This window comes from Bufo gargarizans, chromosome 5 (assembly GCF_014858855.1).
Source record: "Bufo gargarizans isolate SCDJY-AF-19 chromosome 5, ASM1485885v1, whole genome shotgun sequence".
NCBI lineage: Eukaryota > Metazoa > Chordata > Amphibia > Anura > Bufonidae > Bufo > Bufo gargarizans.
Genome location: NC_058084.1, coordinates 12,531,403 through 12,545,213, shown reverse-complemented (window position 1 = coordinate 12,545,213; position 13,811 = coordinate 12,531,403). Strand labels below are relative to the sequence as shown.

General features: G+C 45.1%; 1 protein-coding gene across 1 annotated transcript in view; it reads left to right on the top strand.

The window, feature by feature from the left end:
• Positions 1-13,811, top strand: part of FAM135B (family with sequence similarity 135 member B) — a 106,456-nt gene that overhangs the window by 57,079 nt on the left and 35,566 nt on the right. Inside the window, exons 12-13 of the mRNA XM_044293831.1 lie at positions 30-1,758; positions 4,072-4,232. Coding sequence (XP_044149766.1) covers positions 30-1,758; positions 4,072-4,232 — 1,890 coding nt within the window. The remainder of the gene's footprint in view (positions 1-29; positions 1,759-4,071; positions 4,233-13,811) is intronic.

Sequence of the window (13,811 nt, the reverse complement as noted above, 5' to 3'; positions counted from 1 at the left end):
TTATGTATTTTTACTTAAATATTTTGCAGGTGAAAAACATTTGGAAGCAGCTAATAAAAGAGCATATGATTCTGAGAATCTATTAAAATACATGAGCTCCCATGTCATTCAAACTACCACCATTCATGAAAATGCTTCTTTTGAGAAGACAAGTCCATGTATCGATGTTCCAGACAACTATGAGATAGATCAGACTCCAACGCAATGCTTTCAAAGAATGTCTGGAGACCAAGATGTTATGTCTGTTACAGACCTGCATGTTTCAGTCCAAAACATAGAGCAAGTTTCTACTGAAGACTCAGATGACATTAAACACAATGATTTACTACCTGGTGAATTGGATCGGCATGTCAGTGTCTCGAGTGATCAACACAAGTCTTTTCTAAATGGTCACAAGTCAATGGTAGAGTTGGAGACTGTTGATGGCAGCCAATCTACCGAAAATATTGCTATGCAAGAACTTGATGGTGACTGCAAATCCAATCTATGTTCAGATAACAAAAGGTTACATCAGGGTGTTCACATACTTTCCAAAAGCAGCAGCACTGAATTAATCAGCAGATCCTTGAAAAATTCTGTTGTAGCAAAGACTTTCCATGGTAACAAGCATGATGATTTTCCATTGATGTCTAGTGCCATCAAAAGGTCATCCTCAGTCATATCTGATTCTGGAATTGAAAGTGAGCCAAGCTCAGTAGCGTGGTGTGATATCCGAACCAGAAAAATGGATTTAACTTGTGATAAGCAACTTCTCCATCATTATTCCAGGAAGCATGAGATGCACAGAAATTCCTTGGAAGGAGGAAAAACGGAAAGTAACACAAGTTTACCAAGTGGGATACAGGCCTCTCTGAGCTCCATTAATTCTCTACCATTTGAAGAAGAAGAACATGATGTAGAACTTTCCAAATTAACAAAGTCAGTTTCTGCACCACAAATCAGTAGCCCAGAGGAGCCATTGGATGATACCTTGTCGAAGAATCTGGTCGATGAGGATAACCAAGAAGAAGTTTTAGCAAAGAACCATGACATGGAGAGGACTGATGTAGTCAGGTCTTTTGAACCTCTTAATATACCCGCTGAGTCTTCATTGGTTGAAATAGAGGTTAAAGGTCTAATTTCTAATTCCAATAGTAGTTTGGAGAATTTATACTCAGAAGCAGACAAACTTGGTTTTGAGGATGCTGACCTTTATAGTCCATCACAGCTGTTCAATCCAAACATCCATGAGAATGAATGCTTCTCCGAATGCCTAAGTAAGGCACCAGAAATGATAAACTCAACAATCTTTTCAATGGGCACCTTAATGGATGGAGATGCTGCCCATATTAAAACCTCCATCATGCCTCCATTCAAAGAAACTATGAATGAATTTCCATTTTTGCATGAGGTTGAACTCACAGAAGACTCAAGTAGTGATCAGCTGCTCGAATCAGGTTCTGACCATGAATTATGTGACATGGACCAAAAAAGTAAAGTGAATAGGAGTGTCTGTCCGTCTGTATCTGAGTCAAACTCAGGTGGGTCAACAGTCATTGCAATGGATGGAAGACGTGGCATTGAAATGGTCAATCTATCAGTTTCCTGTACCGCCACTTGTTTGCCTTTTTCTTCTATACAAAAAGACTCTCCAGTGATCCCTGGATTTCCTGCAAAGCAAGTATTATTCCCTATAACGAGACAACCTTTGGGATCTTTCGGGGTTATTTCTGAGAATTCTTCAGATACCGATGAAGAGATTAATGAAAGAATGCTCAGGTGAGATACAGAATAATATTGGCCAATATATTCTGTGTTCAGCATATGTATAGCCCAGTAGATGCCCATGGGTAATGTTGCATCTGCAGAATACCCTTTCCCATTCACAATGTATACAGTATGCCATAGGGTTAACTTTTCTATTACCTTGGGTTCCACAGCCAGTTGTTCTTCTCAGATGAGACAAGCCAGCAGATGTGCACTATTCTTATAAAACGTTTGCCACATGATCCCTCTCCACAAATCAGTACAGAACACCCCATTGAACTTCCTCCCATTTACATCAACCTTTCATGGTTGGAAGACTGTCTTTTGACAAATTCTCTTTAAAAGGGTTCTCAGGAGTAAAATATTGACCTATCCTCAGGGTAGGTCATCAATATCTGATGGGCGGGAGTCCGACTCCTGGCACCTTTGACGATCAGTTTGAAGGGGTTGCGGTGCTCTGATGAGCGCTGTGTCCTCTTCCTAGGACAGCGATATCACGTTCATTGGTCACATGGCCTAGGCGCAGCTCAGTTCCACAAATGGGGGGGTGGACCTGGGCTGCAATACCAAGCACAGCCACTATACAATGTATGGTGCTGTGTTTGGTATGCTGTGAGGAGGCTGCACTGCTCACCGAGGCATTGCAACCTCTTCACACAGCTGATCGGTACGGACCAGATATTGATGACTGGGGATAGACTTTCAATATTGTACTCAGTAAAAATTTTTATAGAATTAGTAGAATCTTTCCCAGGTTCAATAAATTTCTTTGGACCGTAATTTTTCCAGTTTTACAATATGCAGGTATCTAGTACATTGCTTTCATAGATATAATCCTTATAAAGGGTGCACTAGTTAAAGGGAATGTGTCACCCCAAAATGGCATTGTTTAGATCACGTTTTTATGTTGAACATATTTGTTTTTTTAGAATTTTTATGTTTGTTTTTTTTCATGTTGCTATCTATACTTACAAGTGCATATAATCCTGCATTTTTGACACTGGCCACAAAGACTAATAATATACAAGAAGAAAATTTTGACTAGCACATGCATATTCATAGTCACAGGTGCATATCCATCAAGCAAACATGGTTGATAAAAAAATGGCTGTACAACATTTCACATACAACCAAAAGAACTGAGAAATGGGGATCATTTTAAGTTAAGTTGGTATAATACCTACTATAAATGGAAAAAATAGAAGCTCTTTGCGCACATTTTTGATCAAACGTGTGTCGGGCCCATCTACCAGGCATCAAGGTCCCTAACACTAATATACCGCCTCTCTTGGACCAACCTAAGCCTACAATGTTCAGGGCAGTGTAGGAACCAGCTACATTTATACTCTGCTCAGAAGCCCCAGGCAGATGGGCGTTGCTCAGTCTAGAAGAGGCGCTACCTTCAATATTGCCGCCACTCGTTTGATCAAAAATGAGTGCAAAGAGCTTCTATTTTTCCATTTATTGTAGGTATAATACCACTTTAATTTAGACTGATCCCCATATCTCAGCTCTATTGTTTGTATGTGAAATGTTGTGCAGCCATCTTTTTTTTAATCAAAGACTGTAATAATATGTCATGATGATTGTTTGTTCTTTACAGTTAATGTTTCGGTAGCAATGATCATCACCACTACAGGCAGAATTACAACAACAAGTAACACCACTTTATAGATAACACAGGATCGTAATCTAGAAAACGTTCCCATAGAAGTCAAGGGGGTCAGCTCCTGTCCATTGTGTCATTGGCCCGTGTGGCTTCTCTCAAAAGACAGGAAGTCTTAAAAGGGTTCTCAACTGGAACACTGGTGGCATATCGCTTGGATATGCCACTAATGTCAGATAGGTGTGAGTCCCAACTTTAGGACCTTCACCTATCTCTAGAACGAAGCTCCTTACGAGAACGACAGCACACTGCAGCCACCTTCTATTCATTTCTAAGGGGGGGGGGGGCGACAAAAAAAAAATAGTTGAGTGCCGTTCGGCTATTTTCGGCTCTCCAATAGAAATGAACAGATGGTGGCCGCGCATGCACAGTGCTCTCTTCTGAACTTTGGGCACTATCTACAGATAGGTGAGTTGGGATCCCCACCTATCCTAGCAATATGCCACCAATGTCTCAGGTGAGAAAACCTCATCAACATATTTTAGGCCAAGTGGTCAGAGTGAAAACTGCAGGTTTATATACAATTTTTTTAATACAATTTCTAAAAAAATATGTTTACTATAAGAACGCAATTTAAACAATAGGTCATTTTGTGACGACGCATTCCCTGCAGCTGGCTTGGTTTCTATATCCAAGCTGTTAATGACTGTGTTTTCTAGTTTTCATCAGGCAAAAGAAAAGTTCAGAAAACACCTGAAGTTTGAAAGTTTCCTGTACAGTGACCTCTCTCTACTGGCTTCTGAGATACCATATTTTCCTCCGGAAGAGGATCATCTGGAAGATGGAATTCACCTCGTGGTCTGTGTACATGGACTGGACGGTATTATATCTGTAATTTGTATAAATCTAGAAAAAAAATAAACTTTTGGTGACCTTATTTACAGACCCCAAAGTGGGACCAGACCCTCAATAATAATCTTACTTACCTGATCCTGCAGCTGGGTTCCGGCTCCATTGTTACCCACGCCAGTCTCCTCGCGTCAACATCCGCTCACGTGACCTGTGCAGCCAATAAGCGGCCGTAGCGGTGACGTGTGCACCAGTGCATCATGTCACTTGGTCACAGCCGCATGGGTTTTATATCACATAGTCATGTGACCAGATGTCAAATCGGATGCTGTCACGGGGAGACCGGATTCCTTGGGTAGTAATAGAGCCGGATTCCAGCAGCAAGAATCACGTAAGTATGTTTAGTATGGCGGGTCCAGCCACACTGTGGGGACTGTAGAAAAGGTCACTAAAGGGGAACAACCCCTTTAATGTAAAGTTGATTAGTGATGTCATATTGTTACCATACTTGTATGTAAAGGATATGGATAATTACACGCTGGCGTTCAATACCATATATACACTCACATATAAACCTACTGCCTACAGTATAACACTGGGAGTCATACACACACACTGTATATACACACATTTATACTGTGAAACACATACACACACTTTCATGGTGACTAGTGAAGAGGGAATGGGCACAGCAGAACAAAACTGCTCCAGCCAGCAGTGATTTGGAGATGTTTCTCCTCTCAGGACTGTTTCCATGGAATGTTCTCCTCTCACCAGTAGATAGTTGAAATTATTACTTCCATGCAACGTGCTGCACCCCAGCGCTGATCGTGTCCCAGGTTAGGAATGCCGAGTGGTGTGGTTCTGCCTTAATAGTCTCTGTGTGTGTCACAGTGCGCCTACCTGGATACCGTCGCTCCCCAGGGTTAGGCTCAGAAGCAATAAAGGTTAAAGTAATGGTGGAAGTGGAGATATAGTAAATTCCAGACTTTTATAAAGTTTAACAGCTTTATTGATTCAACTTGCATCCATACAAAAAATGCTGCTTCTCTTGGTTCCAGCTTTTGGCATAAATTGGCAGGCAAACTTAAATATTCTGCTTTATCTCTGCTGTGCTAAACTTGACTTTAATCTGGTTGCTGGACTTTAAGACTGTTTTGGTACATCTGAAGTGGGGAGCCATTGACTGTTGACCCCCTCGCAATATTCTGTCTGTAAATCTGTAAGGAGTCAGGGTGCTCTACGAGCTGCTTCCCTCTGGAGAGACTCCTGCTGAACAGGGAGCCTCCCCTCGCTGCTACATCTTCGCACATCTGCATCTGACACTACCATGGCTTAGGCTACATGCACACAACCGTTTGCGGAATGGCACGGACAGCCTTTAATATAACTGCCTATTCTTGTCCGCAAAGTGCGCAACTGCCGCTCCCTCTGTACTCTGATTGACAGGACCAGGTATGATGATATCATGATATTTTCAATGCCTGGGTTTTGTCAATGAAAGTACAGAGGGCGCGGCAATTGCAGAGAGCAGAGCCTCTAAGTGTAACGGCAACGCTCCTGTTGCTCCTATAGGCTTATTTGCATATATTATTATATACGTAATTTTTATCAGCAATGCGGACACATATGAACATGGGACCAACACAGATGCCTTCAGCTGCCAAGCGCACATGTAACAGGTCAGTCAGTGTCATAGGTGCAAAACTGCTGACAGATGCCCTTTAACTAAAGAGGGCACATGTTGATTAACCTATGTTATTCTTTATTAGGCGGTGGTGACAGCATCATTACTTGCGATATACCTCCAGTATAACGTTTGTGCAACCTAAATATCAGTGACATTAATTCAGTGTAATCTTTTATTAGGCGGTGGTGAAAGCGACATTACTTGAGCTATATCTCCTGTATAACGTCTGCGCATCCTAAAAATATCTGTGACATTCTGTGTTCTTTATTTGCGCAAACACTTACAAAATCTTCGCTACTGTACATGTGACATACTTACAAGCATATATCCCATTTAATATGCGCAAGGCTAACAGTAAGGGGCAGGGAAGTGGCCGTGCTGCTGATGGTGCACGCAGAGGCCGTGGCCCTGGGCACGATGAAACTGTGCCTGCTGCCAGAGCACAAGAAACACACTCATCCATGATACCTAGATCCATGTCCCAGTTTGCAGGGTGGCACAGGACACTGCTGTCGAAGTCAGACCAGTGCGACCAGGTAGTTGGTTGGATTGCAGCAGAAAATGCTTCCAGTCAGTTAAGCACCTCCCTGTCTTCCACAAAGTCCAGTCTCAGTAGTCAAGAGTCTGGTCGACAAAATCCTCACCCTGATCCTCCTTCCAGCCACCATGGAGAGTCTTGGCAAACAAGTGATCCCACACTCGGATATTCCGAGGAGCCATTCCTCAATTTGGCCCTCTCGCCAAGCCCGCTTGAAGAGGGACATGAGGAGATCTTGTGCCCTGATTCCCAAACTCTTGAGGATCCACAGTCAGAAAAAGATGACGGTGGGGAACGGCAATTAGTGTTTCATGGAGTGGATGATGATGATGAGACACAGTTGCCAATAACTGAGGTTGTTGTTAGATCAACAAGTCAGGAGGATGACCAAAGTGAGGAAGTGGAAGAGGAGGTGCTGACCGATGACGTCACTGACCCAACCTGGGAAGGTGGCAAGCCGAGCGAGGACAGCAGTACAGAGGGGGAGGGATCCGCAGCACCCCAACAGGCTGGAAGAGGCAGTGGGGTGGCAAAAGGGAGAAGGCAAGCCACACCAAACAGGCCCGCAACTGTTCCCCAGAGCACCCCCTTGCGGCAATCTCCCTTGCCAAAGGGTAGGTGTTCCGCAGTCTGGCGCTTTTTTTAGGAAAGTGCGGACGATAAAAGAATTGTCATTTGCAACCTGTGCCGTACCAAAATGAGCAGAGGTATGAACACTAGCAACCTGACCACCACCAGCATGATCCGCCACATGGCATCAAAGCACCCTAATTGGTGGGCCGAATGCCTGGGTCCACAACCAGTATCTGCGGGTCACACCACTGCCTCCTCTTCTACTGTGTTACATGCTGGCCAATTCCCTGTCCAAGACGCAGGCCCGGATGCCTCCCACCATGCACCTGGACCTTCGCAAGCACCATCAGCTAGCACATCCACTTCTGTGTCCAGGCACAGCATACAGATGTCTATACCCCAGGCCTTTGAACGAAAGAGCAAATACCCAGCCACCCGCCCACAGACCATAGCACTAAATGCGCACCTTTTCAAATTGCTGGCCTTTAAAATGTTGCCATTTAGGCTTGTGGACACTGAGGCTTTCCGCAGCCTGATGGCAGTGACTGTCCCGCGGTACTCTGTCCCCAGCCGCCAATATATTTCACGGTGTGCAGTCCCAGCCTTACACCAGCATGTGTCCCGTAACATCATCTGTGCCCTGGACACATGGACAAGTGCTTTTGGCCAGGGACGCTATATTTCCCTGACGGCACACTGGGTGAACGTTGTGGAGTCGGGAGCGAGTCATACCCTGGGATAGCACAGGTGCTACCAACGGCTAGGATTGCGGGCCATACTTCCATCAGGGTTTCCTCCATCACCTACGTTAGTGGCTGCAACCCCCCCTTCTCCTCCTCCTCCTCCACTTCCATCGCTAAATATTCATCTTTCAGCACCAGTCAGCCATCAGTCGGTTACTGGAAGCAGTGTAGCAGTGCAGTGGGGAAGCGACAACAGGCCAAGCTTAAACTGATCAGCTTAGTTGACAAACAGCAGACCGCCGCAGAGCTGTGGCAGGGGATAAGGGACCAGATTGAGCTGTGGCTCTCACCACTCAACCTACAACCAGGCATGGTTGTGTCTGATTATGGCCGTAACTTGGTAGCGGCTTTGGAGCTCGGCAAGCTCACACACATACCATGCATAGCCCACGTGATCAACCTAGTGGTTCAGCAGATTTCTCAAAACCAACCCCAATTTGCCAGAGCTACTGGTGAAGCATTACTGGTGAAGGTGCGCCGCGTGTGTGCTTATTTCCGCAAGTCATCAACAGTTTCTGCCGGTCTGGCAACGCTGCAGCAACACTTGCAATTGCCAGCTCACCGACTGTTGTGTGACGTGAGCATGCGCTGGAACTCCACATTCCACATGTTGGCCAGGCTTTGTGAGCAGCAGAGGGCAGTAGTGGAATACCAGCTGCAACATGGTTGTCGCCTTTACACTCAGCTTCCGCTCTTCACAAGTGAGGATTGGGCATGGATGTCTGACCTCTGTGAGGTTTTACACAACTTTGAGGAATCAACACAGATGGTGAGCGGCGATAACGCTATTATAAGCGTAACCATCCCACTTCTGTGTCTATTCAAACGCTCGCTGCTCACAATTAAGTTGGACGCTTTGCATGCTAAATAGGTGGATATGGGGGAAGACAGTACACAGGGTGATAGCCAGACCACCCTCAGTTTGTCTTCTCAGTGCAAATTGGATGCTGAGGAGGAGGAGGAGCAGGAGACGGTTGCCTCCGCTACAGAGGGTAGTACCCATTGAAGTTTTATTCCATCTGTTCAGCGTGGATGGGTAGAAGAGGCGGAAGAGGATGAGGAGATTGGGAGTCATCCTCCTGATGAAGACAGCAAAGTCTTGTCTGTTGGAACTCTGACACACATGACTGACTTTATGTTAGGCTGCCTTTCTCGTGAACCTCGCGTTGTGCGCATTTTTGCCAACACCGATTACTGGTTGTTCACCCTTCTCGACCGCTGCTACAAGAGAACTTCTCATCTCTCATTCCTGTGGTAGAGAGGACGAGAAAAATGGTGCAATACCAGAAGGTCCTTGTGGAAAAATTGCTCCAAAAATTTCCAACTGACAACACTGTCTGCAGAGTACGTAGTTCCATGGCCAACCGAGGAGGGGAGACTCGGAGAACACACAGCAGTTCCGACAGAGGCAGGGCAACACTCTCCAAGGCCTGGGACAGTTTTATGACACACCACCAGCACCCTCAAACTGATGCATGGCCTAGTGTCACAAATAGGTAAAGATTTTGGAAGATAGTGAAGGAGTACGTAGCAGACCATGTCAGCGCCCTCAGTGATCCCTCTGTCCCTTACAACAATTGGGTGTCCAAGCTTGACACATGGCAGGAACTGGCGCTCTATGCCTTGGAGGTGCTGGGCTGCCCACCACCAGTGTTTTGTCAGAGCGTGTATTTAGTGCTGCTGGGGGCATAATAACTGATAAGCGCATCCGGCTGTCAGGTAAAAATGCTGACTGGTTGACTCTTATAAAAATAAGCAAGGCCTGGATTGCCCCTGACTTCTTTACTCCACCAGAGGAAAGCGGCTGAACATAAAGGCACTCTAAAATTGGCTTTTATGGTGTATTGAATACACTGTATTCCCATGTACCCCTTCAACCACTAAAAAAGGATATATGGTTCAATCTGCCTTTTCTTGTCCTCCTCCTCCTCTTCCATCATATCAACATGCTTATTAGGCTGCCCTCGCTCCTAATGTTTCAGAGGGTCAGCTCAGCAGCGGGCCCTCACCCATAATGTTTTAGAGGGTCACCAGCAGGCCCTCAACCATAATGTTTTAGAGGGTCAGCTCAGCAGCAGACCCTCACCCCTAAATTTTTAGATGGTCAGCTCGGTCGCAGGCCCTTGCCCACAATTTTTTTTAGATGGTCAGCTCAGCAGCAGGCGCTTGCCCATAATGTTTTAGATGGTCAGCTCAGCAGCAGACCCTCACCCCTAATGTTTTAGATGGTCACCAGCAGGCCCTTGCTCCTAATGTTTTTGAGGGTCACCAGCAGGCCATCAATAATAATTTTTCAAGGGTGTGTATGATGTCCTCCTTTATGTGTATTAAAAAGGGTATTGGAGAGCCGGTTTCTTGTAATTTTTGGCAGCACTTGCACTTTTATATACAAGTAAATATACAGGAAAGAATGTTTCCTAACAATTTTTCCTTTAAAATCGATTTTATCTTCAGTTTGGTGCGTATTATTGTCAGTCTGTAAAAGTGGCGTACTACTCGGACATCGTTCCCAGCAGCAACCTGGGAGTCCAAGATGCATCCAGACATCCTCCCCATGCTTTTCCCAAACCATTTCAGTGGTGTTTCCATCAATTTCTGACCTTTTCTTATGAACCAGACACCCTCCCCTCTTCAGAGCAGGGGGTGCCTCGTTTAATGCTCGGGTTCTCCCATTGACTTCCATTGTGCTCGGGTGCTCTATAGAGCACCCGTGCATCCCGAGGTGTTCTACTCGAGCACCCGAGCACTTTGGTGCTCGACCAACACTAGTCACCACATTTTGGTGCTCTCCAGAAGGGATGGTAAGTCATAGTGCACCCCAATGGGAAAATAAGTCCAGAGTGTCAGAGTCTGCAGTAAAGCAGTGTGCTTCTTTACTAGAGGAATTCAGGTGCAAAACAATTCAGGCGAGGCATAGGGCTGGTTTCTCCAGTCTCCTCCCTGACAGAAGAAGGGTTTAATGCTGAGGAAAGGCCTGAGCTAGCTGTTCCTCTCTCTCTCTCTCTCTCTCTCTCTCAGAAAGCTGGTACCCTGGTCAAAGGCTGGAGGCCCAGGGTCTGTATCTCAGTAGTCTGGGTGGCTCCTTGGTCACAGGACTGTGGTCTGTGTGGCTCAGCATCCCCATCTCAGCATCTTTTCTGGTCACTCGTGCAGACTGGCAGTTTTCCCCTCCAAGCACTGGACCCTAACTGCAGAACACTAGGGGGTCTGACTGCTCTCCTTATATACAGTTTATGGCTGAACTAGAACCATCTAGTGGAAGTGGTGGAGTGGAGAAAATCAGCACAAACACTTACATTGTTACACTTTCCATCACTCATAGACTTAAATTAGAGCTTCAATGATTCTCAATGGCAATGACACAGCATAACAACAGAGCTAAACTAGACAGTCACAAGGTCAGACTATCTGCTTTTGGTGGTAAACAAGTCTGGCTTTTTTTCCTCCAAAACATGCTCATCTTTTTTTTTTTTTTTTTAAATTGAAAGTTTTTTATTGTTTTCAATTTTCCATTGCAAAGATATTTCCAATGAGTAAAGTATACAACAAACCATGTGACAAAAATAGAGGCGAAAATTACACATTCCGAAATGTCACAATTACAATTAACACAAGGGCGGTTAAGCCCAACAAGACAGGTATTGGCAATAGAATAATGAGTCATGTAAACCTTACTAAGATGTCATTATAAATCCAGTCTCATGGGTTGATAAGATGGGTGTCTATAGTGAGAGCTAGTAATTGGGAGGAGGGGGGGGGGTGGATAAGTTAAAATGGGTAAGTAGGCGCACTCCGTAGAGGGACGGGAGAGATAGGGCAATAGAAGAGTGCTATTAAGCTCAAAGTCTAAGGGAAATTTCTGTATTGCTTCCATGGTAGCCATGTTTTAATGAAAGAGGGTCTAGAATGCGATTCCCAGTGTGAGATTTCCTCCAGCCTATATATCTGATCAACTTTATTGGACCAATGTTCGATACTAGGGATATCTGTTGATAACCAAAGGGTTGGTAACAGTATTCTAGCCGCTGCTAACAGGAGGGTAAAAAGAACTTTTTTATATGGGCCCAGGCCTTCTACTCCGAGTGACAATAAGACCAATTCAGGAGAGCAGGTGAGAGATGACTGACAAATCTGGTTACATAGTTGGGTTATATTGTGCCACCATGGGTTAATCAAGGCGCATGCCCACCATACATGTATAAAGGTTCCCTTAACTCCGAGGCATCTCCAGCATAGATCACTGGCTGTTTTGTTATATCTGTAGGTTTTGTCTGGGGTCCTATACCATTGCATAAGGATCTTATAGCTATTTTCTTGGATGCGTATGCATCTAGATAACTTGTGAGGAAGAATCAGCATTTTAGAGGTTTCTTGAGGTGTTAGGGACCTCTGGAGATCTTTTTCCCACTTGCCCACTATTGCTGGTTTAATAAAAGAGGCAGGAGACTTCAAGTGTTTATATATCTTGGAGATAGCTTTAGGCGGGTATCTTTTATTATTTATCATTTCCACAAACCAGTTTGAATCTTCTGGTGGGGGGGGGGGGGGGCTTTTCGTCTTACTAAGTAGCTCCGTTTTAATAAAGCGTAGGAGGGTGGGGTTATGGATCTGTGTCCCCAGAATTGTGCATATCTCCGAGTCAGGGAGTAAACAGCCGTCTGAGTCTAAAAACTGGGTAATGGGGATCTCTAATTTCCTGATACATTGCGGGCAGCTTTCTTTCAGCTCTTTAGGGGCCAAATCAACTAAGTCTTCTACATGCAGTAGTGAGGCAAAAGGCGTTGGAGCCCCAAAGCCGGTCGAGAAACCCCCCCAGGTCCTTAGGGTATTGCGTATAAGAGGGTTAGGTATTGAGCTTAGGGTCGGGGGTGGTCTGTCGGCCAGCAAGAGGGCCCTAGGAGAGGAGGGAAGGAGAGCAGTCTCCAATGATAGCCAGGATTTATAGGAGGGTTCTCTAATCCAATCAATGGCTCTAGAGAGCTGGATAGCAAGCATATATGATTTTGGATCAGGGAGGCCAATACCTCCTCTATTCCTAGGTTTGGTCAAGATGTCAAAAGATATACGAGGGCTTTTTGCTTGCCAAATGAACTTACGGATGTGTTTGTTTAAGGATGCAAAGTATGACCCGGGGATATCAATAGGGAGAACCTGCATCATATATGTAAGTTTTGGCATGATCAATGACATGAAAATGTTCTTTCTACCGAACCATGAGAGGTAGGGAGAGTCTAGGGAGTCCATCTGAGTTGTCATGGAGACTAGAAGGGGTTTGTAATTCAAATGAAATAGATCGGGCAGGTGGGGGGATAGCTTGATCCCTAGGTAGGTTAATTGTTGGGTCTGCCAATTAAAAGGCGAGTTAATTTGGAGGGAGGCGATAGTGGCTGGGGAAAGGCCTATATGTAAGACTTGGGATTTAGAGGGGTTGACCTTAAAATTGGAAAGGGAGCCGAAAAGGTTGAGTGTTGAGAGAATCTTGGGCATGGATCTCTGTGGGTTAGTGGTGACAATCAGAAGGTCATCGGCAAAGGCCGCCAGTTTAAATTCACGGCTCCCCACTTTCAGACCTCTAATTTCACTGTCCTGTCTGAGGGCTTGAAGAAGGGATTCCATTACAAGGACAAAAATGAGTGGGGAGAGAGGGCATCCCTGCCTCGTTCCATTTTTAATAGGAAAGAGGGAGGAAAGAAGACCATTTACTGACACGGACGCCGAGGAGCAGGTGTACATAGAGAACAAAGAATTGATATACTGCTCTGGAATTTTAAATTTAGCCAGGACTAGTCTAATATAGGTCCAGTCAACTCTATCAAATGCCTTCTCGGCGTCCGTGCCAAGAAGGACCAATGGAGAGGATTTATGTTTAGCATAAAACAGGGCATCTAGGATTTTAGTGGTATTGTCCTTTCCCTCCCTTCCTCTGACAAACCCGACCTGATCAGGGTTAATTAATTCCGGGAGAAGATTTTGTAGCCTAGTGGCCAGCATTTTGGCTAGAAGTTTAAGGTCTACATTAAGTAGAGAAATAGGACGGTAGCTGGGACAGAGCGTGGGGTCTTTACC